This window comes from Schistocerca americana, chromosome 1 (genome assembly GCF_021461395.2).
Source record: "Schistocerca americana isolate TAMUIC-IGC-003095 chromosome 1, iqSchAmer2.1, whole genome shotgun sequence".
Taxonomy (NCBI): domain Eukaryota; kingdom Metazoa; phylum Arthropoda; class Insecta; order Orthoptera; family Acrididae; genus Schistocerca; species Schistocerca americana.
The window spans coordinates 747,710,957-747,736,852 of NC_060119.1; the positions used below are offsets into that span (position 1 = coordinate 747,710,957).

Genomic DNA, 25,896 nt, shown 5'->3' on the forward strand with positions numbered 1-25,896 from the left:
GCTGCTGTGAATCTATGGCTAACAGCCACTACTACTACTCATGCACTAAGTTCGTTTTTCACGGAGAAAAAGAACCATTGACCAGTTTCCATAAAAACTTTTGAGTAGGATATTGGAACGTGTGTGTCACTGTTTGGGTGTGTTGGGTCTTTTGAAAAAGTCCTCAGTCTGACCATGAACTTATTACACCAATGTGATCCAGTAACAAGAATACACACAGTAATTGGCATTAATGAATGCCATTGAACAGTGAAGTATAGTATATGAAATATAGCGTGTTGAGTAACCAATGGAAGTTCGTTGTATACACAACCATAAGAACATTCAGATAAAAGTAAATGTATTCAGACATTATGTGACTGGGAGGTAAACAAGTGGGAAGGGTCCATTGTGGCTGGGTGATGCACCAGGCAGGGCAGTGGTGTCATCTTTGTGTGCATGGTGCCCTCTGTATGTTGTGCATCATTATAGGTTCAACCAGGCAGTCCAAATCTGTTATGTGTGACTTGAGATACTGCAGCTGTGTGTATAAAATTATATTATTGTTATAATGGTAACACAATGGTTCTGGGCTGGCGGAGAAATGAGGAAGCACCAGTTTCACATAATCTAGTCCAGAAATATATAAACTGGAGCAGAATGTTGTGGAAACCAAACTGTTTGTTAATTCGTCTTATACTAAAAATAAAAACACACAAGATTTCTTTTGGAAAGTAATATGAATTATGTGAACACAGTGTATGAGGATTAGGTGTACATGTCTAATGAAAGGTTATTGGTGGAATATAAATAGTTTGAAGAGGAAAAGTAACATCTTGGTTAGTACTTAAAGTTCTGAGTCATCAACAGGCATTTAGCAGTAAACAAGACCGAGAAAATATTCATCTTTCAAACAAATCTATCTACACAGCTATAAAGTATGCATACACCTGTACAGTTACATTGTCCTGCATGACTACCTTGCATCAACACTACAGCTTGACTGGATGAACTACCATGCTGCCTGACACAAAATAGTCAGATGAGACAGTGTAACCACATGCACCTCTGTGCGTGCATGTATGTGAAATAGTTTAATGAAAGTTTCAGAATGTTGTCAAGTACTATTTGTTTCTTCCACTCTTGTTTTAATTAAGAGCATCACAACCACCTGCCGGATGAGTCAGAAACTGTTCCTTTTGAGTTTATCTCATTTATCAGCAAATAGGGGAAAATTACACACTTCAAGAAAAATTATAGTGCTTTGGAGCCTTGGAAGTTTGGAAAATCTGATGCATGAAATTTACTTTCTGTGTAAAATTGATTTTGTATACCCAAGCTAGAAGGTTTCAGATAAATTATATAATGGTAAGACAGAGATTCAGGAACCAGGTTTTAAATTGTAAGATATTTCCAGGGGCAGATGTGGACTCTGACCACACTCTATTAGTTATGAACTGTAGATTAAAACTGAAACTGCAAAAAGGTGGGAATTTGAGGAGATGGGATCTGGATAAACCGAAAGAACCAGAGGTTGTAGAGAGTTTCAGGAAGAGCATTAGGGAACAATTGACAAGAATGGGGGAAAGAAATACAGTAGAAGAATGGGTAGCTTTGAGAGATGAAATACTGAAGGCAGTAGAGGATCACCTAGGTAAAAAGACGAGGGCTAATAGGAATCCTTGGGTAACAGAAGAGATATTGAATTTAATTGATGAAAGGAGAAAATATAAAAATGCAGTAAATGAAGCAGGCAAAAAGGAATGCAAACGTCTCAAAAATGAGATCGACAGGAAGTGCAAAATGGCTAAGCAGGGATGGCTAGAGGACAAATGTAAGGCTGTAGAGGCACATATTACTAGCGGTAAGATAGATACTGCCTACAGGAAAATTAAAGAGACCTTTAGAGAAAAGAGAATCACTTGCATGAATATCAAGAGCTCAGATGGAAACCCAGCTCTAAGCAAAGAAGGGAAAGCAGAAAGGTGGAAGGAGTATATAGAGGGTCTATACAAGGGCAATGTTTTAGAAATGGAAGAGGATGTAGATGAAGATGAAATGGGAGATATCGTACTGAGCGAAGAGTTTGATATAGCACCAAAAGACATAAGTCGAAACAAGGCTCCGGGAGTAGACAACATTCCATTAGAACTACTGACAGTGTTGGGAGAGCCAGTCCTGACAAAACTCTACCATCTGGTGAGCAAAATGTATGAGACAGGCGAAATACCCTCAGACTTCAAGAAGAATATAATAATTCCAATCCCAAAGAAAGCAGGTGTAGACAGATGTGAAAATTACAGAACTATCAGTTTAATAAGCCATGGCTGCAAAATACTAACGCGAATTCTTTACAGACGAATGGAAAAACTGGTAGAAGCCAAACTCGGGGAAGATCAGTTGGGATTCCGTAGAAATGAGAACACGTGAGGCAATACTGACCCTACGACTCATCTTAGAAAATAGGTTAAGGAAAGGCAAACCTACATTTCTAGCATTTATAGACTTAGAGAAAGCTTTTGATAATGTTGACTGGAATAGTCTGTTTCAAATTCTGAAGGTGGCAGGAGTAAAATACAGGGAGCGAAAGGCTATTTACAATTTGTACAGAGTCGAGGGGCAGGAAAGGGAAGCAGTGGTTGGGAAGGGATTGAGACAGGGTTGTAGCCTCTCCTCGATGTTATTCAATCTGTATATTGAGCAAGCAGTAAAGGAAACAAAAGAAAAATTCGGAGTAGGAATTAAAATCCATGGAGAGGAGATGAAAACTATGAGGTTCGCTGATGACATTTTAATTCTGTCAGAGACAGCAAAGGACCTGGAAGAGAAGCTGAACGGAATAGATAGTGTCTTGAAAGGAGGATATAAGATGAACATCAACAAAAGCAAAACGAGGATAATGGAATGTAGTCAAATTAAATTGGGTGATGCTGCAGGAATTAGATTAAGAAATGAGACACTTAAAGTAGTAAAGGAGTTTTGCTATTTGGGGAGCAAAATAACTGATGATGGTCGAAGTAGAGAGGATATAAAATGTAGACTGGCAATGGCAAGGAAAGCGTTTCTGAAGAAGAGAAATTTGTTAACATCGAGTATAGATTTAAGTGTCAGGAAGTTGTTTCTGAAAGTATTTTTATGGAGTGTAGCTATGTATGGAAGTGAAACTTGGATGATAAATAGTTTGGACAAGAAGAGAATAGAAGCTTTCAAAATGTGATGCTATAGAAGAATGCTGAAGATTAGATGGGTAAATCGCATAACTAATGAAGAGGTATTGAATAGAATTGGAGAGAAGAGAAATTTGTGGCACAACTTGACTAGAAGAAGGGATCGCTTGGAAGGGACATTCTGAGGCATCAAGGGATCACCAATTTAGTATTGGAGGGCAGCGTGGAGGGTAAAAATTGTAGAGGGAGACCAAGAGATGAATATACTAGACAGATTCAGAAGGATGTAGGTTGCAGTAGGTACTGAGAGATGAAGAACCTTGCACAGGATAGAGTAGCATGGAGAGCTGCATCAAACCAGGCTCTGGACTGAAGACTACAACAACAACATACCCAAGCTAATTACACAACCTGTTAGTATGTAAAACAGTTTAAGTTTAGTTGCAGGTATTGTAAAACTATAAATTGAGTGAGTGATGGCAGTTTGCTGAGAGAAATCAAGTTACACATTACATTTACAGTAATTGTTGAAAATGATTTTCCTTTTATTCAGCAACAAGATCATGCTATCATTTGTCCATAGAGTGGTGGCATACACAAAGATCTTGCAAAGTGTTCCCCAGATTCTGTGTAAGATTTTGTTGTTGGTGATCTCCAGTTCAGTCCGAAGACAGCTTTGATGCAGCTCTCCACACTACTCTATTCTTGGCAAACCTCATCGTCTCTGAATAACTACTGCAACCTACATCCACTTGAGCATGCTTACTGTACTCATCTCTTGGTCTCCCTCTGCAATTTTTACCCACCACTCTTCCCTCCAGTGCTAAATTGATGATTTCTTGGTGTCTGAGAATGTGGCCTATCAGCTGGTCCGTTCTTGTATTCACGTTATGCCACAAATTTCTTTACTCCGAAGTTATCTTTAGTGCCTCCTGATTGGTTACGTGATCTACACATTTCATCCTCAGCATTCTTCTGTAATACAACATTTCAAAAGCTTGTATTATCCTTTTCTGTGGACTGCTAATCATCCATGTTTTACTTCTGTACAAGGCAACACATCTTAAAAGACATTCAGAAAAGGCATTGTAATATTTAAATCTGTAATCAGTGTTAACAAATTTCTGTTCTTCAGAAATGATTTTCTGGCCATTCCTATCTGCATTTTATATCCTCTCTACTCTGAGTGTCAGCAATTTTTTTGTTTTCTATTTATTTTTTTGTTTTCTATTTATTTTTTATTTATTTATTTTTGTCCACAGCTCGTGGTCTAGTGGCTAGTGTTGCTGCCTCTGGAACACGGGGTCCCGTGTTTGATTCCCAGCCGGGTTGGGGATTTTTCTCTGCCTGTGGACTAGGTGTTTGTGTTGTCCTCATCATCATCATCATCATCATCATTTGTGACAATGGCTACATTGGATTGGGGAAAAAAGAAAGAAAAAACTTGGAACTTTGTACAGGCAATGATGACCACGCAGTTGTGCGCCCCACCAACCAATCATCATCGTCAACAATTGTTTTACTGCCCAAGTAGCAAAACCCATCTACTACTTTTAGTGCCTCATTATCTAATTAAATTCCCTCAGAATCACCTGATTTAATTGGACTGCATTCTATGATCCTTGTTTTGGTTTTGTTGGTGTTCATCTCATACCCTCCTTTCACGGCACTGTCCATTCTATTCAATTGCTCTTCAGATTACTTTGCTGTCTCTGATAGAATTACAGTATCATTGGCAAACCATAGAAGTTTTTATTTCTCCTCCCTTTAAAATGCTTGCCCAATGTACAGATTGAATAACGTGGAGGATGAGCTACAAACCTGTCTCACTTCCTTCTCAACCACTGCCCCTCCACTCATAACTGCCATCTGGTTTCTATACTAATTGTAAATAGCCCTTCCCTCCCTGTAGTTTATCCTGCTACCTTCAGAATTTCAACGAGCGTATTCCAATCAACACTGTCCAAAACTTTCTCTAAGTCTGCAAAAGCTATAAATGTAAGTTTGCCTTTTCTTAGCCTATCTTCCAAGAGAAGTTGGAGGTCAGTGTTGCCCATGTGTTTCAACATATCTCCGGAATCGAAACTGATATTTGCCAAGGTCAACTTCTGCCACATTTTCCATTCACCTGTAAAGAATTCATCTTGGCATTTTGACTTACTAAATTGATAGTTTGGTAATACTCACAACTGTCAGCTCCTGCATTCCTTGGAATGGTATTATTACATTCTTCTTGAAGTCGAAGGCTGTTTCGCATGTCTCATTCATCTTGCACACTGGGTGGAATAGTTTTTTGTCATTGGTAGTTCATCCATGGATATAGCTCTGAGGATATTTTGTCTACTCCAAGGGCCTTGTTTTGATTTAAACCTTCAAGTGCTCTGTCCAGTTGTCTCCCATCGCATCTTCATCTACTTCCTCTTCCCATTCTGTAACATGCCTTAAAGTTCATCAAATTCATCTACCTTGTATGGGCCCTCTATATACTCCTTCTACCTTTGATCTTTCCCTCGCTTGCGTCTTACTGATTTTCCATATGAGCCCTTGATATTCATACAGTTGCTCCTCTTTTCTCCAAATGCCTCTTTTGTTTTCGTGTAGGTGGTATCTATATATTTTTGCCCTACTTATACATGTTTCTATAGACTCACATTTGTCCTCCAGTAATACCTGCTTAGCCATTTTGCACTTTCTGCCAATCTCATATTTTATACATGTGTATCCCCTTTTGTCTGCTTCATTTGCTGCATTTGTATATTTTCTCCTTTAATCAGTTAAATTCAGTATCGCCTGTTATATCAGAGAATTGCTACTAAGCCTGGTAGTTTTAACTATTTGACCCTCCGCTGTCTTCAATATTTCAAGCTTCAAAGCTACCTATTCAACTTCTACTCTACTCCATTACACTGTTTCAGTCAGTTGTTGCCCAATGCTCCTTTTGATTTCCTGCCTTTTTGCAATCTGGTTCCAGAATCTCTGTCTTACCAATATATAATCAATATGAAACTTTCCAGTGTCCCCAGATCTCTCTTGCACCTTTTTTCAGGATTCTTAAACCAAGTGCTAGCAATGATTAAATTGTGATCGGTGCAAAATTCCACCTGGCGGCTTTCTCTGATTGAAGCAGAGTGCAGAATGATTCTGCTGTCACCAATGCACTTTTTGTATAAGAACCATGAAGGTAAGATGAGAAACATTAGAGCTCTTGCAGAGGTTTTAGACAGTTGTTTTTCCCTTGTTCTATTTACCAGTGGAACAGGAGAGGAAATTACTAGAAGTGATAACAGGGTACTCTCTGCCATGACTTCTGAAGTACAGATGTAAATGTAGGTGTAGATGAAGCCACCCTACTTCGGCAATGTCTGTGGTTCATGGGGCAGCTATGTATGTTACGGGCAATATTTTGTACAACTCATAGAAAATGAGAGATACTTCTACATGCTATACTTTTTTTTTTAATTTTTTACTTCATGCATTTGTTTTATGTGTATTTCTTGTTTTCAGGTTTGATTTGACATCACTAATGAGCAAAGATTACAATGTTACATCAGAATCTGGAGATGTATTACAGTTTAGTGTTTGCAGAATCTTAGAAAAATCTCCTTGCGAAAATGGAACAGGTAAATTAAAACTCATGATTTATGTTACACTGTATTGCTAAATAACAGTGAATGGATATTGCTTAACTACTATAGTTCCCATTTTAAAAGCTAAATATGCAATACTTTTTATGTAAGCTTAAGACTGATAACAACTGTTCTCAGCATTTACAATTACAGTACTTCATAATTCTTCAAGAGCTTTTTGACATATCATAGCATAACATGAATAGATGAGAATTCTGGCTGTCGCTTGCAGTTTATGTCATTATCATTGCCATGTGTGTGTGGTAAATATCTTGACTGTCTGTCATTAGATACTATTTACGAAGTTTTATTCTCTTTTGTATTGAAGTGTCTTTAGTAGGTTTATTAATGTTTACATCTAGGTCTGAGAAAGGTTTATTAATGTTTGCAGCTGTAGTTCCAACCTCACAATCACGTTGTGTTTTTTATATCTATATGATTTATCCTGAGCTTGATAATTGCTTCTTGTTTTCCATTGCCCAGAGACGCACTTTCAGATACTTGTAACGCAAGTGTTATTTTTATTTCACTTAGATTCAGGGGAAACATTGTGCTGTATCGGTTTCTGAACGCAAAAAAACAGGAGTGATGTTGTCAGATGGGTTTTAGATCAGTTAACTAGCATTTAACCTGCATTTAGTTTATGTTTCTATCAGTCTTTGCTACTTTGCCCGGTCTCAATGGATGCTAAGTAGACCATACTCTTCCAGCATTAATAATTTGTTATGTCTACAAAATTTTCAGTGCTGTTATAGAATATGACACAAAAGTGAAAACTACAAAAACTTAAATCTCAGAAATAAAATTTCTTAAAGGATCACAGACGAAATTTCTCGGCATTTTCTGAGCGATAATTGTTTAATGCAAGTGTTTCTGTAAGTGAAATGATTTCCAAGAACAGACAAAAGATTGCTCAAATGAAGTAGTTTAGCACCAGAATTGACTTCTTGGCAAAAACAGGGAAAAATATGAGGAGCATTCAATAAATAATGCAACACACTTTTTTTCCCAGCCAGTTTTGGTTGAAAAAAAAAATGCAAAATTTGCTGTGAGACATGGTAAAATATTCCCGCTTTGGCCTCTTTAGTTTCATGAAGGTCTGCTGTTAATGGCCCTTTACGTAGCCTTCAAAATGGCATCTGTGAAGGAGGTGCATTCCAAGCAGAGAGCTGTCGTTGAGTTTCATTTGGTGGAAAACCAGAACATTGCAGATATTCATAGGCATTTGCAGAATGTCTACAGGGACATGGTAGTGAACAGAAGCACTGTGAGTCAATGGGTGAAGCTTCTGTCATCCTCACGGTGAGGTCATACAAGCCTGTCCGATTTCCCATGTGCTACCCTCAGGAAATTGTAGAAACAACTTCAGCAAGTTCGGCGCCACAAAAATGCAATTGACCTTCTCCTCTTCCATGACCATGCAAGGTGTCACCACAGGTCTGTGCTCCTAACAGCAGCTCACAGAACGTAATGGGATTGTTCTTCCTCGTCCACCCTACAGCTCAGATCTGCAACCTTCCGACTTCCATCCATTTGGCCCAATGAAGGCATGCAGTCTGCGGGAAGCAGTATGTGGATGATGGGGAGGTTACTGATGTAGCAGGACGTTGGCTGTCGAGTCGACCATTAGAGTGATAGCATGCTGGTGTGCAGGTCTTTCAAGAGAGATGGCGTAAGGCCGTTGCTTTGAATGAAGATCATGTTGAGAAATAAGGTTTTGCACCAAAAGAGTGGGGAATAATATTAGAATCCTGAATAAATCCAAGTTGTTGTTGAGGAAAAAAAAGAAAAAAAATATTGCCCTTATTGAATGCCCTCCATATTTAATCAAAGATGTTTTCAAGGGTGAAATATTTGTAGACTCTGCATCAGGAGCCTAAAACAGGTTAAGGTGAGGCAGAGATAATGAGAAACTAACTACTTGAAAGCTATAAAGATCTAATTCAGAATTTATGGAGCAACTAGTAAATAAGCGTAGCAAAATTATCAGCTTTTCATTTAAAGGAAGGCACATGCTACATCCTGAAATGACAATACTTAATTAAATGTTATTTCACTACAGACTTAAAATGTTTTGTGTGGATTCTCCAGTAGTGAAACAGATAGGTAATAGTGGATAGTGGTCAGGTGTGATTCGTGGTTACCATACTGAGGAATGTTGCCACAATTATCAATCAGAACAGTTGTGCCAGGGCTCTCTATTTTTTTTTAAGTTTAGAGTGTGTATCTACTGTGCTTCTCGTAATCAACTACTAAATAACACCAAAAGCTAACTCCAGTACAAGATCGATAGGTACCATATTTAAATGTCAGTGATACATTTCCCAGCTCTTCATCACAACAAAAGGTTCGTTTTGCTGAGATCTTTAGTGCATCGTGTAATCTTTGCTGCATGATTAATGTGTGCCCCCCACCCCCCTTCCTCCGAAACGTGAGACAGTTAACACTTTCTATGTGTTCAGTTCGCAGTGTTGAGACTGGTGATGAGACAGTGATGTTACGTGATGTCATAGGTCCTGTGCTATGATTGACTGATAGAAGCAAACCAAGCAACCCCTACACTGATTTAAGTGTCTTTGAAGCTAACATGCTGTATTTGCTGATTTTTATATTTTTGCTTGTTTATTATGAAAATATGCACCTTAAGTGATTCACTGCCTTAAATATCTCTCCAAAATGTGTTGTTTTTAGTGTGATTTGTTGCAGTAAAGTGTTGGGAAACGTGACATGGGTGGCTAAACGTGCTACCGTACATTGCTCCATTGAAATTACAAATATATCTTTGCCTGGATTTGTTCTTGTGTTTAAATCTGAAATGGGCACACCAAATTCCACCACTTTCACCTTAAGCTCATATTCCAAATGTTTGCCTAATAAATTGGACTGTAAATTCATATTGTGCTGTTTTCTGACTCATTGCATATTACATGTACTTGTAAGACAATAAGATGTGCAAGAACTCAGTCACAATATATTCACAGGTAGAAAATTGCTAAATATAAACTTTATGCAGAGCAAACAGTGTCAGCAAGCAAGAAGATTGTTAAGAACTGAAGGTATCAGAATACATTTCCCACACTTATTTCCTTTAATCATTCGTGAAACTCTCACTAGGTGGTACCACTTATGTGCACTCTAGTGAGGCATTTACAAACTTAGCATACCCTTTTTACCATGGATAGGACTGCAAAAGCTAGAAACAATTCAGTAATATCAAAACATTAATATTAAACATGAATCAAAAGGCATGATAAAGATATACAGAGGCAGGGATTCCATAACATAGGTTCATCCACTCTCGTGATTACATGTCATTGTAAGCAGTGGAACGTGGAAAACCATGTGGACATTGGTAAGACATCCACAGTCTGAATGGACAGAGCCTTTGGGAGGCCTGCAAGAACTATACTCTCTAGAAGCCGTTCCCCCAAACAACTGTTACATGGATTAACTGATTTTTCAAGGTGCAGGATTAAGACTAGTTACTACCTGTTAGAAAAACATTACTCAATATTGCCACAAGCTCTGGTGCGTATAGTGTGAGGTAGCGGTTGGCCATGAAGGCTGGCGTGCTGTGAATCAGTGATTCAAACCTGACTCTCTGCAATTATTTGTTATTTGGTGTCTATCATTTTTGGAAGATTCTTGAAATATCTTATGTCTGTAACATTTGTGTATTCTGGTACATTCTATGTTTGTATGAATACTAGCATTCTGGAACATTCCGTATTTTTATAAACAGCTGCACACACTTTGCAGTAGTTCAGTTCTAGTTTGGTTGTAGATTGGTATCGGTAATTAATGTATCTTCAGTTCTAAGTGTTGGGCGTCATTGATGACCCTGCATTCGGATTTAAAATTAATTATGGTTTTGATGTGACATTGTTTGGTGTAGACATTGGTACTTCAAAATGTCTATACCACTGTGGCTCCAATCAGACAACATAAAAGCTGTTGCCAACACAGACAGGAACTAGAACTCAAGCAGTAAGTTTTTCCCGAGGTCCTTATATTCAGGAGAACAGTGAATTCCAAAAAGGTCCTTATATTCAGGAGAACAGCGAATTCCAAATCAGCAGTAAATCAGCTGCACACGAGGCATCCATCAGTGTTTTCCAGAGACCCTTGTCAGGACCTGACAAAACGGGTGAAAGGATTCGACCAAGTAAGCAAATACAGTGGATGGTATGACATGATGTGTTTGGCAAGTGTATACTGCAACTTGAATGCCACAACCCAACAGTGGTTCAAGAATAATGAAGGGAAGAGAAAATCAATAGCTGGAACAAATTCCAGGCCAAACTGAAGAAAATGTTTGGTGACAATCAGCAGCTAGTCCGTTTAGCTTGAAAACAGGATCCAGTGTCATGGAAAATGAGACAATTGTACATACAGAATGTTTTGGCCTCACACGACGTGATGAACCCAAATATGACAGATACTGACAAAATTTCAGACTTGATGAAGAGAGTCACAGAAATTGTTACCAAATATAATGTGCTCCCACTATTATTTACTGATCTTTTTACAAGATGGTTATTTTACATCTGGCTTTTTGTGGGGAGCCAATATTTTTCTTAATTTATGGCCAATTTTGAACTTGATATCCTGCAGTATATGCTAATGACAAACTCAGTCACTTGAAAATGGCATAAAAGGTCAAAACCTGGGTCGTAATTAAATAAACAACAGTACAGTCAAATTGTGCTGTGTTCATTTAAAAGTTATTGTATGGCTGTTGCTGAGCAACATCAGAACTGTTACCACTGAGGAGAGTGGTGGCCATTCTGCATCAATTTTCCAAACCTTTTACATCTGAAGTGGGGGTAAAGACAGACAATGTGGCCCATAGTAAGACATCATATCAACACTGGGGATCATTCACCAACTGTTGTTGTTGTTGTGGTCTTCAGTCCTGAGACTGGTTTGATGCAACTGTCCATGCTACTCTATCCTGTGCAAGCTTCTTCATCTCCCAGTACCTACTGCAACCTACATCCTTCTGAATCTGCTTAGTGTATTCATCTCTTGGTCTCCCCCTACGATTTTTACCCTCCACGCTGCCCTCCAATACTAAATTGGTGATCCCTTGATGCCTCAGAACATGTCCTACAAACCGATCCCTTCTTCTGGTCAAGTTGTGCCACAAACTTCTCTTCTCCCCAATCCTATTCAGTACTTCCTCATTAGTTATGTGGTCTACCCATCTAATCTTCAGCATTCTTCTGTAGCACCACATTTTGAAAGCTTCTATTCTCTTCTTGTCCAAACTATTTATTGTCCATGTTTCACTTCCATACATGGCTACACTCCATACAAATACTTTCAGAAATGACTTCCTGACACTTAAATCTATACTCGATGTTAACAAATTTCTCTTCTTCAGAAACGCTTTCCTTGCAATTGCCAGTCTACATTTTATATCTTCTCTACTTTGACCATCATCAGTTATTTTGCTCCCCAAATAGCAAAACTCCTTTACTACTTTAAGTGTCTCATTTCCTAATCTAATTCCCTCAGCATCACCCGACTTAATTCGACTACATTCCATTATCCTCGTTTTGCTTTTGTTGATGTTCATCTTATATCCTCCTTTCAAGACACTGTCCATTCCATTCAACTGCTCTTCTAAGTCCTTTGCTGTCTCTGACACAATCACAATGTCATCGGCGAACCTCAAAGTTTTTATTTCTTCTCCATGGATTTTAATACCTACTCCGAATTTTTCTTTTGTTTCCTTTACTGCTTGCTTAATATACAGATTGAATAACATCGGGGAGAGGTTACAACCCTGTCTTACTCCCTTCCCAACCACAGCTTCCCTTTCATGTCCCTCGACTCTTATAACTGCCATCTGGTTTCTGTACAAATTGTAAATAGCCTGCCGCTCCCTGTATTTTACCCCTGCCACCTTTAGAGTTTGAAAGAGAGTGTTCCAGTCAACATTGTCAAAAGCTTTCTCTAAGTCTACAAATGCTAGAAACGTAGGTTTGCCTTTCCTTAATCTTTCTTCTAAGATAAGTCGTAAGGTCAGTATTGCCTCACGTGTTCCAGTGTTTCTACGGAATCCGAACTGATCTTCCCCGAGGTCGGCTTCTACTAGTTTTTCCATTCGTCTGTAAAGAATTCGTGTTAGTATTTTGCAGCTGTGGCTTATTAAACTGATTGTTCGGTAATTTTCACATCTGTCAACACCTGCTTTCTTTGGGATTGGAATTATTATATTCTTCTTGAAGTCTGAGGGTATTTCGCCTGTTTCATACATCTTGCTCACCAGATGGTAGAGTTTTGTCAGGACTGGCTCTCCCAAGGCCGTCAGTAGTTCCAGTGGAATGTTGTCTACTCCCGGGGCCTTGTTTCGACTCATGTCTTTCAGAGCTCTGTCAAACTCTTCATGCAGTATCGTATCTCCCATTTCATCTTCATCTACATCCTCTTCCATTTCCATAATATTGTCCTCAAGTACATCACCCTTGTATAGACCCTCTATATACTCCTTCCACCTTTCTGCTTTCCCTTCTTTGCTTAGAACTGGGTTTCCATCTGAGCTCTTGATATTCATACAAGTCGTTCTCTTATCTCGAAAGGTCTCTTTAATTTTCCTGTAGGCAGTATCTATCTTACCCCTAGTGAGATAAGCCTCTACATCCTTACATTTGTCCGCTAGCCATCCCTGCTTAGCCATTTTGCACTTCCTGTCGACCTCATTTTTGAGAAGTTTGTATTTCTTTTTGCCTGCTTCATTTACTGCATTTTTATATTTTCTCCTTTCATCAATTAAATTCAATATTTCTTCTGTTACCCAAGGATTTCTACTAGTCCTCGTCTTTCTACCTACTTGATCGTCTGCTGCCTTCGCTACTTCATCCCTCAAAGCTACCCATTCTTCTTCTACTGTATTTCTTTCCCCCATTCCTGTCAATTGTTCCCTTACGCTCTCCCTGAAACTCTGTACAACCTCTGGTTTAGTCAGTTTATCCAGGTCCCATCTCCTTAAATCCCCACCTTTTTGCAGTTTCTTCAGTTTTAATCTACAGGTCATAACCAATAGATTGTGGTCAGAGTCCACATCTGCCCCTGGAAATGTCTTACAATTTAAAACCTGGTTCCTAAATCTCTGTCTTACCATTATATAATCTATCTGATACCTTTTAGTATCTCCAGGGTTCTTCCATGTATACAACCTTCTTTCATGGTTCTTAAACCAAGTGTTAGCTATGATTATGTTGTGCTCTGTGCAAAATTCTACCAGGCGGCTTCCTCTTTCATTTCTTGGCCCCAATCCATATTCACCTACTACGTTTCCTTCTCTCCCTTTTCCTACACTCGAATTCCAGTCACCCATGACTATTAAATTTTCATCTCCATTCACTATCTGAATAATTTCTTTTATTTCATCATACATTTCTTCAATTTCTTCATCATCTGCAGAGCTAGATGGAATATAAACTTGTACCACTGTAGTAGGTGTGGGCTTTGTATCTATCTTGGCCACAATAATGCGTTCACTATGCTGTTTGTAGTAGCGTACGCGCATTCCTATTTTCCTATTCATTATTAAACCTACTCCTGCATTACCCCTATTTGATTTTGTGTTTATAACCCTATAGTCACCTGACCAGAAGTCTTGTTCCTCCTGCCACCGAACTTCACTAATTCCCACTATATCTCACTTTAACCTATCCATTTCCCTTTTTAAATTTTCTAACCTACCTGCCCGATTAAGGGATCTGACATTCCACGCTCCGATCCGTAGAGAGCCAGTTTTCTTTCTCCTGATAACGACATCCTGTTTAGTAGCCCCGCCCGGAGATCCGAATGGGGGACTATTTTACCTCCAGAATATTTTACCCAAGAGGACGCCATCATCATTTAACCATACAGTAAAGCTACATGCCCTCGGGAAAAATTACGGCTGTAGTTTCCCCTTGCTTTCAGCCGTTCGCAGTACCAGCACAGCAAGGCCGTTTTGGTTATTGTTACAAGGCCAGATCAGTCAATCATCCAGACTGTTGCCCTTGCAACTACTGAAAAGGCTGCTGCCCCTCTTCAGGAACCACACGTTTGTCTGGCCTCTCAACAGACACCCCTCCGTTGTGGTTTCACCTACGGTACGGCTATCTGTATCGCTGAGGCACGCAAGCCTCCCCACCAACGGCAAGGTCCATGGTTCATGGGGGGGATTCACCAACTAGCCAGTGCTAATATAGTGTCATCGGTGGAGCGACAGGTAATTGAAGAAGAAATGGAGAAGATGCTGCAAGATGTCATCATTGAACCTTCAGAGTTCTTGGTTCTATCCATTGGAAGGAGGAGGATGACACATGGGGTTACTGCATTGACTACTGATGACTGAACAAAATCAAAATCATGAAGAATTAAGTCTATCCATTGTTGTAGAAATACAGTCAGGCAACTTGCAAATTGAGGTTGACAAGGCTGACCAGGAAGAGACGGAAAAGACTGGGTTCATAACTTCTGATGGCCTCTATGAGTTCAAAGTTACATCATTTGAACTTTATAATGCTCCAGCCAGCTTTGAACGTATGATGGACAACATGCTTCAATACTTTAAATGGATGATGTGTTCAGATTGCAGGTCTCTGCCTGAATTAAAATAGAAAAAAAAAAAAAAAAAATTTTTCACTGCCCAAGAAATAATAATCATGGGGCATCATGAAGGGTGATGGAATCCATGCCAATCCAGAGAAGATAAGAGCAGTCCAGATTTTCTGACTCCTCAACATATTTTTTATGTGAGGAGGAATGTGTTCGTAATACTGGTGGTTCATAAAGGATTTAGGCACCAAGGCATGTCCCATCCAAGAACTACAGCAGGAGAGATGCCAAATTGTGCTGGAATGAGGGGCAAGAAAGATTTTTCCTTCTCTTTAAGGTGTTAATATGATCTTCAGTTCTAGAATTCCATGTTGAGACAGCCATGTCAGAACTTCACACTTATGTTTTAGGTAGGAACAGTTTTAATACAAATTTAGGAACTTGCCAAGGAGGCGATAGCATGTGCTTCCAGAGTGCTCTTCAGGTCTAAGGTGAACTACTCTACAACTGAGAAAGAGTGCCTGGCAGTTGTTTGGGCCATCAACAAGTACTGGCCATATTTACTTGGTGAACCATTTGCTGTTGTGATGGACAACCATTCTCTACATCGGCTGACTAGCCTGAAGGATATGTTGGGCCATCTGGTCAAAATGGATCCTGAGGCTCCAGGAGTACAACATTACAGTGGTTTACAAATGTGAATAGAAACTCAAGGATGCCGACTGCCATTCAGTGAAACCTTTGGCTGAACACAGTAGTACAGCATGGATGAAATCTGACATTGCTGCCTTAAATGACATAGCTGCTGAGCAGAGGGAAGATCCAGTACTGCTGAAAACTGTAGAAGTCTTGAAGGAAGAGAGGCTGATCAAACAAGATTTCAAATTGATAAACAGAGCATTTTATAAAACTAACTACAATCCAATGGGGTAGAAGTGGTAGCTCATCATCTCAGCTCATCTATGGCCAGCTATCCTGACATATTTCTGAGACTTTACAACCTGTGGTCACCTGGGATTCGTGAAGAGTGTAGGCATAATTAGACGCATATCAGTGACTAGGTCCTATCAATCAGTTAGATAGTTATAAATGCCAACTATTGAAGCATATGCCACTGTTGTCTCTGCGACATCTGGTACCAATCCCACCTATAGCAGTGCCATTCCACTCACTTGGAATCAATCTCTTGGGGAGGTTCACGCAGTCAGTCAATGGGAATTGATGGGTGATAGCCTGCACTGACTACCTCACCCACTGTATTGTCATCAAAGCTGTGCCAACTGCTAAAGCTCCAGAAATTTCGAAGTTCCTTATAGAAGACATTGTCTTGAAGTACGTTTATTGACCTCTGACCATGGAAATGTTTTCCAGTTGAGACTAGTGTCAGGAGTGATTTCATATTGTGGCATCACCCTCAGGAAGACAAATGATTACCACCCACAGTTGAATGACATCACAGAACACTTTAATAAGGTGTTGGCGTATAGTCTTGAGGTATGTTGATGTCGAACAGAGAGGTTGCAGTATGATACTACCAGTCATGACATTTACATGTAACACAGTGAAGCAAGACACTACAGGCTTCACAGTATTCTTTGTGCCCCGTATTGGTAGGCCAAAACGATATTGGATTCACTGCTCCTGTTTCAACTGGATGATACTCAGGTTGACTGCATGGAACATGTCAGCACTAGGACCGAAGAAACAAGGCAGCTGGTTCGAATATGGACTCTGGGTGCCCCAGAGGAAGACCAAGAGTGCTATAAAGTCAAGCACTCGCCAGTGGGATACTCAGGAAGCTTGGTGTTGGTTTTTAGGATAATCTGAAAGTCACTGAAGCATTACTTTGGCCCAAATAAGATCCTTCGTTGCTTGATGGACGTCACATATGAAGTTGAGGATTATGACCATTCATCAAGAAGACCAAAGCACAGACACATCATACATATCCTCCATATGAAGCCCTTCTACAGTCTACAGGTGCAGCTAGACAATGGATCATTCAAGGAAACTGAAGACCCACTTTACAACTGTGAAGCTTTGATGTGAGTGAAGCTTATCATAGTGAAGCGGATGTAACAATATGACCAGAACACGAGGATCTATCATCACAGCATACAAAGGACCTTTGACAAGATCTAAATTCAGAGTGCTGCAGTTAGCTCCAATGAGAACATCTGAAACATTGTGTAACACAATTAGAGAAGGAAAGTTGCTACTCACCATGCCGCAGAGATGCTGAGTCACAATACGCACAACAAAAAGATTCACACAATTATAGCTTTTGGCCATTAAGGCCTTTGTCAGTAATAGACACACAAACACATACGTTCGCTCATGCAAACGCAACTTGCACGCGCGTCTGCAGTCTTGGATAACTGAAACCACACTGCGAGCAGCAGCACCAGTGCGTGATGGGAGTGGCGACTGGGTGGAGGTGAGGAGGAGGCTGTGGCGGGGAGGGATAGTGTGGTGGGGGTGGTGGACAGTGAAGTGCTGCAGTTTAGACCGGGGGGGGGGGGGGGGGGGGGGGGGAGGAAGTATCGGAAAGGAGAGAAATAAAAAGAAATTGAAAGAATGGGTGTGGCAGTGAAATGATGGCTGTATAGTGCTGGAATGGGAACAGGGAGGGGGCTAGATGGGTGAGGACAGTGACTAGCGAAGGTTGAGACCAGGAGTGTTATGGGAATATAGTATGTATTGCAGGGAAAGTTCCCACCTGCTCAATCCAGAAAAGCTGGTGTTGGTGGCGTTGTGCATGTTAATCAAGTTCCTGCAGGGCAAGAGTTTCAATGTGTGTTACGGGTTCCAGGAATTTGGGATTACGTGGCAGGAGAATTTTGTGGATGGGGAGAAGGTACTGCAAGGAGGATTGGGCATGGTTGATATGATTTTGCAGGACTGTTGGTAAGGGCTAAGGATTGACAGACTCTGAACAGGTGGAGGTCATTGTGGAAGGAGGGGTGGCAACCAGTGATGGGTAATTTGATGGTAAGGCCATTAGAGGGGATTTCATGAGCCAAGCAACAACGCAGGAACAGTATGTGGGACTGAGATCTGGTAGGGATAAGGAAACTTTTCTGTATTGATACAGATGGAAGGAGCAAGGATCAATGGTGGTGCAAAAATGCGAAAAATAACGTAAAAAAGAAGAATTACGCCTGAAAAATTATGCAAAAATATGCATTGAAACTCTTGCCGTGCAGGAACTTGAGCAACATGCACAATGCCACCTCAAAAAGCTCTCCATCGTGCTCACTTCCTATTCCTGCACCAGAGTGTCACTGTCCACCACCTCTACAAGAACCTCCAAACCTCTCCCACATCCCCTCATAGCTGACAAACCCTGTCTCGCAGACCTACTACACTTACCCCACTCTCCAAAACTCCCTCCTACCACCACACAGAATCCAGAACCCAATCAGACCCGCAGCACAGTCATGAACCTTTCCTCCAGAAGCCTTAGTCCCACAGAAATATCAGTCCTTTCCAAAGGCCTCACCTTTTGCCCCACTCCCAAATTCAATCCTGGTGGACTTGTTAAAGACTTTCTCTCCTTGTCCTGGTCCCTACAATGGAAACACTTTTTCACCACCAACCCGACCAGCCTGACTCAACCAAAGACCGTTATTGAACCTTGCTTAACTCAGTTCACTCCTCTATCTAACCGTGATCCACCCCCACTGTTAACTTTCCAGAGTTTCTTAAACTCGAATCTTGCCTCACCATCATTCCCAAAATCCCTCAACATGCAAACTAACCTTACATCCACAGCAAGAAGTGCAGTCCACCATCTAAAAACTGATCCCAACCTTATAATCCTACCTGCAGACAAAGGCTCCACCACTGTTGTTTTGAACCGCAAAGATTACCTGGCGGAAGGATTCCATCAGCTGTCAGGTACTTCCACCTACAAACCTTGCCACAGTGACCCCATTCCAGTAATCCAGCACGATCTCCAGTCAATACTCAAATCCTTAGGCCCATCCCAGAACCTCTCCCCAGAGTCCATCTCTCTACTTAACCCCTACCACTCCTCATACCCCCATCTTCTACACGCTTTCTTAAGTCCATAAACCCAACCACCCAGGATGACCCATTGTCACTGGTTACTGTGCCCCAACTGAGAGAATCTCTGCTCTTGTAGACCATCACCTTCAACCTATTGCCCAGAATCTATCCTCCTACATAAAAGATACCAACCATTTTCTCCACCAACTCTCCTCAGTTCCTGTCCCTTTACCAAATGGTGCCCTGCTTGTTAATGTTGATGTCACCTCTCTGTACACTAACATTCCTAATGCCCATGGCCTTACTGCTATTGAACACTACCTTTCCAGACACCCTATGGATTCCAAACCAACAATCTCCTTCCTAGTTGCAATGACCAACTATATCCACCCACAATTACTTCTCCTTTGAAGGCATCACCTAGAAAGAAATCTGGGTTACAGCTATGGGCACCCGCATGGCACCATCCTATGCCAACCTATTCATGGGCCATCTAGAGGAATCCTTCCTAAAAACCCAGAATCATAAACCCCTCACCTGGTTGAGATTCATTGATGATATCTTTGCTATCTGGGTTGAAGGTGAGGACACCCTATCCACATTCCTCCAGAACCTCAACAACTTCTCCCCCATTTGCTTCACCTGGTCCTACCCAACCCAACAAGCCACCTTCCTAGATGTTGACCTCAATCTCAGAGATGGCTACATCAGTACCTCCATCCATAACAAACCTACTAACCACCAGCAATACCTCCACTTCGACAGCTGCCACCCATTCCATACCAAGTAGTCCCTTCTGTACAGCCTAGCCATCCGTGGTCATCGCATCAGCAGTGACGAGCAGTCCCTCTCAAAACATACCGAAGGTCTCACTGAAGCCTTCACTGACCTTAATTATCCTCCCAACGTTGTACAAAAGCAAATCTCCCATGCCTTATCTTTCCAATCTCCCACCACCTCCCAAAGTCCCACAGTCCGGCCACAGAGCAGCATTCCCCTCGTAACTCAGTACCATCTGGGACTGGAGAAACTGAATTACATTCTCCACCAGGGTTTCGATTACCTCTCATTGTACCCTGAAATGAGAAATGTCCTGCTCACTATCCTTCCCACCTATCCTAATGTGGTATTCCACCGTCCACCAAACATTCACAATATACTCGTCCATCCTTACTCAATCCCTGCTCCCAATCCCGTACCTCATGGCTCATACTCCTGTAATAGACCTAGATGCAAGACCTGTCCCATACATCCTCCTACCACCACCTACTCCAGTCCGATCACTAACATCACCTATCCCATCAGAGGCAGGGCTACCTGTAATATTAGTCATGTGATTTACAAGCTAAGCTGCAATCACTGTGCTGCATTCCATGTAGGCATGACAACCAACAAGCTGTCTGTCTGCATGAATGGCCACCGACAAACTGTGGCCAAAAAACAAATGGACCACCCTGTTGCTGAACACGCTGCCAAACTTGATATCCCTCATCTCAATGAGTGCTTCACAGCCTGTGCCATGTGGACCCTTCCCACCAACACCAGCTTTTCTGAATTGCACAGGTGGGAACCTTCCCTGCAATACATCTTACGTTCCTGTAACCCTCCTGGTCTCAACCTACGTTAGTCATTGTCCTCAGCCATCCAGCCACTTCCCGTTCCCATTCCAGCACTACGCAGCTGTCATTTCACCGCCACACCCAGTCTTTTAATTTCTTATTGTTTCTCTCCTTTCAGCTACTTCCTCCTCTCCCCACCTTCTGTCCTGCCCCCCGTCTAAACTGCAGCACTTCACTGTCTGCCACCCCCACCATACTATCCCTCCCCCTCCCTGCCCCAGCCTCCTCGTTACCCCCACCCAGTCGCCCAGTGAGGAGGAGAAATGCATACCATCACATTTCCGACTTCGATAAGGGTTGGATTGTAGCCTATGGCGATTGCGGTTTATTGTATCGCGACATTGCTGCTCGCCTTGGTCGAGATCCAGTGACTGTTAGCAGAATATGGAATCAGTGGGTTCAGGAGGGTAATATGGAACACTGTGATGGATCACAACAGCCTCATATCATTAGCAGTCGAGATGACAGCCATTTTATCCGCATGGCTATAACGGATCATGCAGCCACGTCTCGATCCCTGACGTTGACAAGACAACAACCATTTGCACAAACAGTTCGACGATGTTTGCTGCAGCATGGACTATCAGCTCGGAGACCATGGCTGCGGTTACCCTTGACACTGCATCACAGACAGGAGCGCCTGCGATGGTGTAATCAACGACGAACCTGGGTGCACGAATGGCAAAACGTCGTTTTTTCGGATGAATCCAGGTTCTGTTTACAGCATCATGATGGTCGCATCCATGTTTGGCGACATCACGGTGAACAAACATTGGAAGTGTGTATTCGTCATCGCCATACTGGCGTATCATCCGGCATGATGGTATGGGGTGCCATTGGTTACGCGTCTCAGTCACCTCTTGTTCGCATTGACGGCACTTTGAACAGTGGATGTTACATTTCAGATGTGTTACGACCCGTGGCTCTACCCTTCATTCGATCCCTGTGAAACCCTACATTTCAGCAGGATAATGCACGACCGCATGTTGCAGGTCCTGTATGGGCCTTTCTGGATACAGAAAATGTTCAAATTCTGCCATGGCCAGATCTCTCACCAATTGAAAACATTTGGTCAATGGTGGCCGAGCAACTGGCTCGTCACAATATGCCAGTCACTACTCGATGAACTGTGGTATCGTGTTGAAGCTGCGTGGGCAGCTGTACCTGTACACGCCATCCAAGCTCTGTTTCTCTCAATGCCCGGGCGTATCGAGGCAATTATTACAGCCAGAGGTGGTTGTTCTGGGTACTGATTTCTCAGGATCTATGCACCCAAATTGCGTCAAAATGTAATCATATGTCAGTTCTAGTATAATATATTTGTCCAATGAATACCTGTTTATCGTCTGCATTTCTTCTAGGTGTAGCAATTTTAAGGGCCAGTAGTGTAGTAAAGAAACTGCCCTCTGCATTATGGGCATAAATTCTGTGACAAAATGAAACCGTGTCAGATCAGGACTCAAATACAAAAGCGTTTCACACTCAGTGTGCCACAGTTGTCTGTGCTTGCCTCGGGAACTAACTCGTTGTTTCATGTTGTCGCTAGTTTCTGTCCGTACCTTTACAGCTCCACAGAAACTCTACTGCTGTGACACTTGACTAGTGTAGCAGGGAGAAAGTGTACAAAACCTCGCTCAAGAGGTAATTACTGAAGGAAGTGACAGTTTGAAACTCGAAGCAGTTTGTGAGATGGGCAGTGATAGTGACATTGTCAGCACACTGTCATAAAAAGATAAGCGTTTTCAGTCCACGCATTTAACATGTTGCAAATGTTTCATTACTGCCTATACTCTTCACCTTATTGGAAACTGTTTTTTAACTATACTAAGCTCAGTGTGTTGTGTAGTCCAGTGGTATGTCAATTTTTTGCAGGCTCAGAAAAGAAATTTGTATCCAACTCTGAATAATACTCATTTACTGGGACTATACCCTCTTCATTCGATGAAAAATTTTGCGTTCCAGTGTGGCACCACCACCCACCCCACTCCTGTCTTGGAATGGGTGGAGGGACAGAAAAGTATTTTATGAAGTCACTTGACCCACATCATAGGAAATGATAAGAATAATATAATCGTCTGCCTCATGAACTTAGCCATATGCAGTAAGGCACAAGAGCTCATTATTGTGACATTTGTCACTCACTGGACAAACTTTACATTAGCATTTTGCAAATATTGACAATAAAACCCACTGAGTTCCATTATGTTTCTACCAAAATCTTTGTTTCTTTGTTTATCAGCCCTCTGATTTAACTGCCATTTCTCTGCTCACTGCTTTAAGTGTAGTTTCCTTCTGGCATGTATTTATGGCTACATGTATCGTCCACAACTTCGTAATGAAACTAGTCCATTAATTATGGTGGAACACTGTAAAAACATAATTTTGAAATTTCTTTCCTTGTACGTTTTTCATTTGTATGTGTAGAAACACACATACACTTTCATCTATGTGGAATGTCATTCAACATATTACTGTATTTATCCGACAGTAAACTACTCTGAATATAAGACGACACCCTGTTTTGAAGAGAATAATAAATAAAATTTTTGTTATTAACAAATTCTTACTAAACAAACCACAAACTGAAGTACTGATATAAACTGCTTAAGATAGTGAAGGGAAGTTAATGCTATCCATTATAACTTAAGCTACTTATTGACTGTCAGCATTTTGGTGGCCTAATACAAGGGGGGGGAGTTGCTTATTTTACCTCCATCATCCTGTGGTGAAGACAAAGTCTCTCTGAAGAAGCCACTGTCTGTAAGGCTGTTTCCTGTGAGCCTTGTAAGGTCTATGCACAAAATCATGTATTGCTAGTACTTGAGGTCGTGCCATGTGGAATTATTACTTGTCTTTGTTATCAGAGCCTTAACATCTTTGGTTATATGTCCCCTGAAAGAATCCAGCAGCAACTTACCTTTGAAATGTGCAGGCATGCACATAGGAAAGAGTCTGAAGTGACAGGGAGGAGGATTTGCTTTTAAAATGTCTCTTTCCCCTGCGTTAATTTTCAAAAACCAACAATTATGTAAGATTCATCAGCTCTGTACTTCATCCATTTATCTACTTTCACAAGACTTAATCCATTATCCAGTTTTTGCTGTTACTACAGCTTCAACACTTGTAAATAGTTAATGAACTCTCCTTCAGTCATAATGCATTACTTATTTTCTGTTCTTATTTGCTACAAGAATTTCCATCCTCTTCAAATAATGATGACTTTTTATTACATGAGTGATTGTATTTATGTTTTCATTGTTATTTTTCTCATTCATGGAATGGAGTATTTTGAGGTCCTACGTGGCACTCATTAAGATGTTGCTAGCTCCGTGCAGCACCTACTGTGGTGTAAGGCTGCCTGTTGTTGAATTCCATCTGCTGGATGCCACCCAAGGAAAAATAAATAATAAAAACCAATAACAAAAATACAAAACCAATGTCTGAACATTTACAGGATATAATCCACATATAAATAACTTCTTTCTGGACTACTTTGGGCCCACTTGATTTTTACTAAGAGGATGAGTCAAATGAAAACCTTAAATTTGTAATAACAAATCAAAATTTCACGCTGTTATCCTATAAGTTGGTAAGCGTGCTACAAACCGTTGCAGTATCAGTATAAAGATGGCCGTCCCACTTGCAACTTGTGCCAAGGAAGAACAGCGTTCTGTTATTCGGTTTTTGCGTAGTGAAGGTGTGAAACCTATTGAAATTCATCAACGAATGAAGGTTCAGTATGGTGATACATGTTTGTCACAGCAGCAAGTCTACGAATGGAGTAGGAAGTTCGCAAATGGTGTGACTTCAGTGGAAGGTGCTCCTCGTCCAGGTCAGGCACAATGAGTTGTGACTCCACATAACATCGCAGCAGTTGAAGCCATAGTGAAGGAAACCCCCGAGTGACACTGAATGACATTGCTGGATGTTTACAGATTAGTCATGAGTCAACACACCACATTGTGTGCGGGTTCCGCTGGATAGGTCAGGAGTCCACTACACGCAGCAAGTGGCTACACGGGTAGCAGGGGTTGTGTGGCGTGGACTGGGCGATTTTATAGGTTAGATGGCCTCGGGCAAGTACAGAAAGGGCAGCAGCCTCAAAGGGTGCGGGGCAAAGTCAGGACATGCGGGAGCCAAGCAGCAATCGGTATTGTAATTGTAAACTGTCAAAGCTGCATTGGTAAAGTACCAGAACATCAAGCACTGATAGAAAGCACCGAAGCTGAAGTCGTTATAGGTACAGAAAGCTGGCTGAAGCCAGAGATAAATTCTGCCGAAATTTTTACAAAGGCACAGACGGTGTTTAGAAAGGATAGATTGCGTGCAACTGGTGGTGGCATGTTTGTCGCTGTTAGTAGTAGTTTATCCTGTAGTGAAGTAGAAGTGGATAGTTCCTGTGAAATATTATGGATGGAGGTTTCACTCAACAACCAAGCTAGGTTAATAGTTGGCTCCTTTTACCAACCTTCCGATTCAGCGGCATTAGGCCGGTATTACACTATCAAATTTCTTTGTCCAATATCTTTGTCAAAGATATTTGATAGTGTAATAGGGACTTTGTCAAATGTCGTCCAATATTTGATCAAATGTAGGGCCTCGCTGTATATTTGATCAAAGAAACCGCTTGTCTTCTGTTCACTGCAATGTGACATGTTACCACATGGAGCGCTAGCATTGCTGCAGCGTTCTGTCATCTGTAGTGTTTTTATAACCATTGCCGGTAAATACAATTGGTGTGTGCCGACAACTACAAAATTAATAGAGATGTCTGAAGTTGATGAGGCGCTTTACAACGTGAGGCACCCTGAATACAAAAATTGATTAAGAAGATTGGAGACCTAACCTAACCTAACCTAACATAACCCTCTCCTGTAGGAAGGAATCGGAGTGTATAGTGAGCCTGTCTTCTGAAGATGTAGCAGTTCTTAAGTG

The 25,896-nt window shown here is 41.2% G+C and overlaps 1 protein-coding gene across 3 annotated transcripts in view; it reads left to right on the top strand.

Annotated features, from left to right (window-relative positions):
- Nucleotides 1–25,896, top strand: part of LOC124611079 (cation-independent mannose-6-phosphate receptor) — a 619,359-nt gene that overhangs the window by 243,821 nt on the left and 349,642 nt on the right. For all 3 annotated transcript variants that reach the window (XM_047140214.1, XM_047140213.1, XM_047140215.1), the window contains exon 14: nt 6,651–6,766. In XM_047140214.1, coding sequence (XP_046996170.1) covers nt 6,651–6,766 — 116 coding nt within the window. The remainder of the gene's footprint in view (nt 1–6,650; nt 6,767–25,896) is intronic.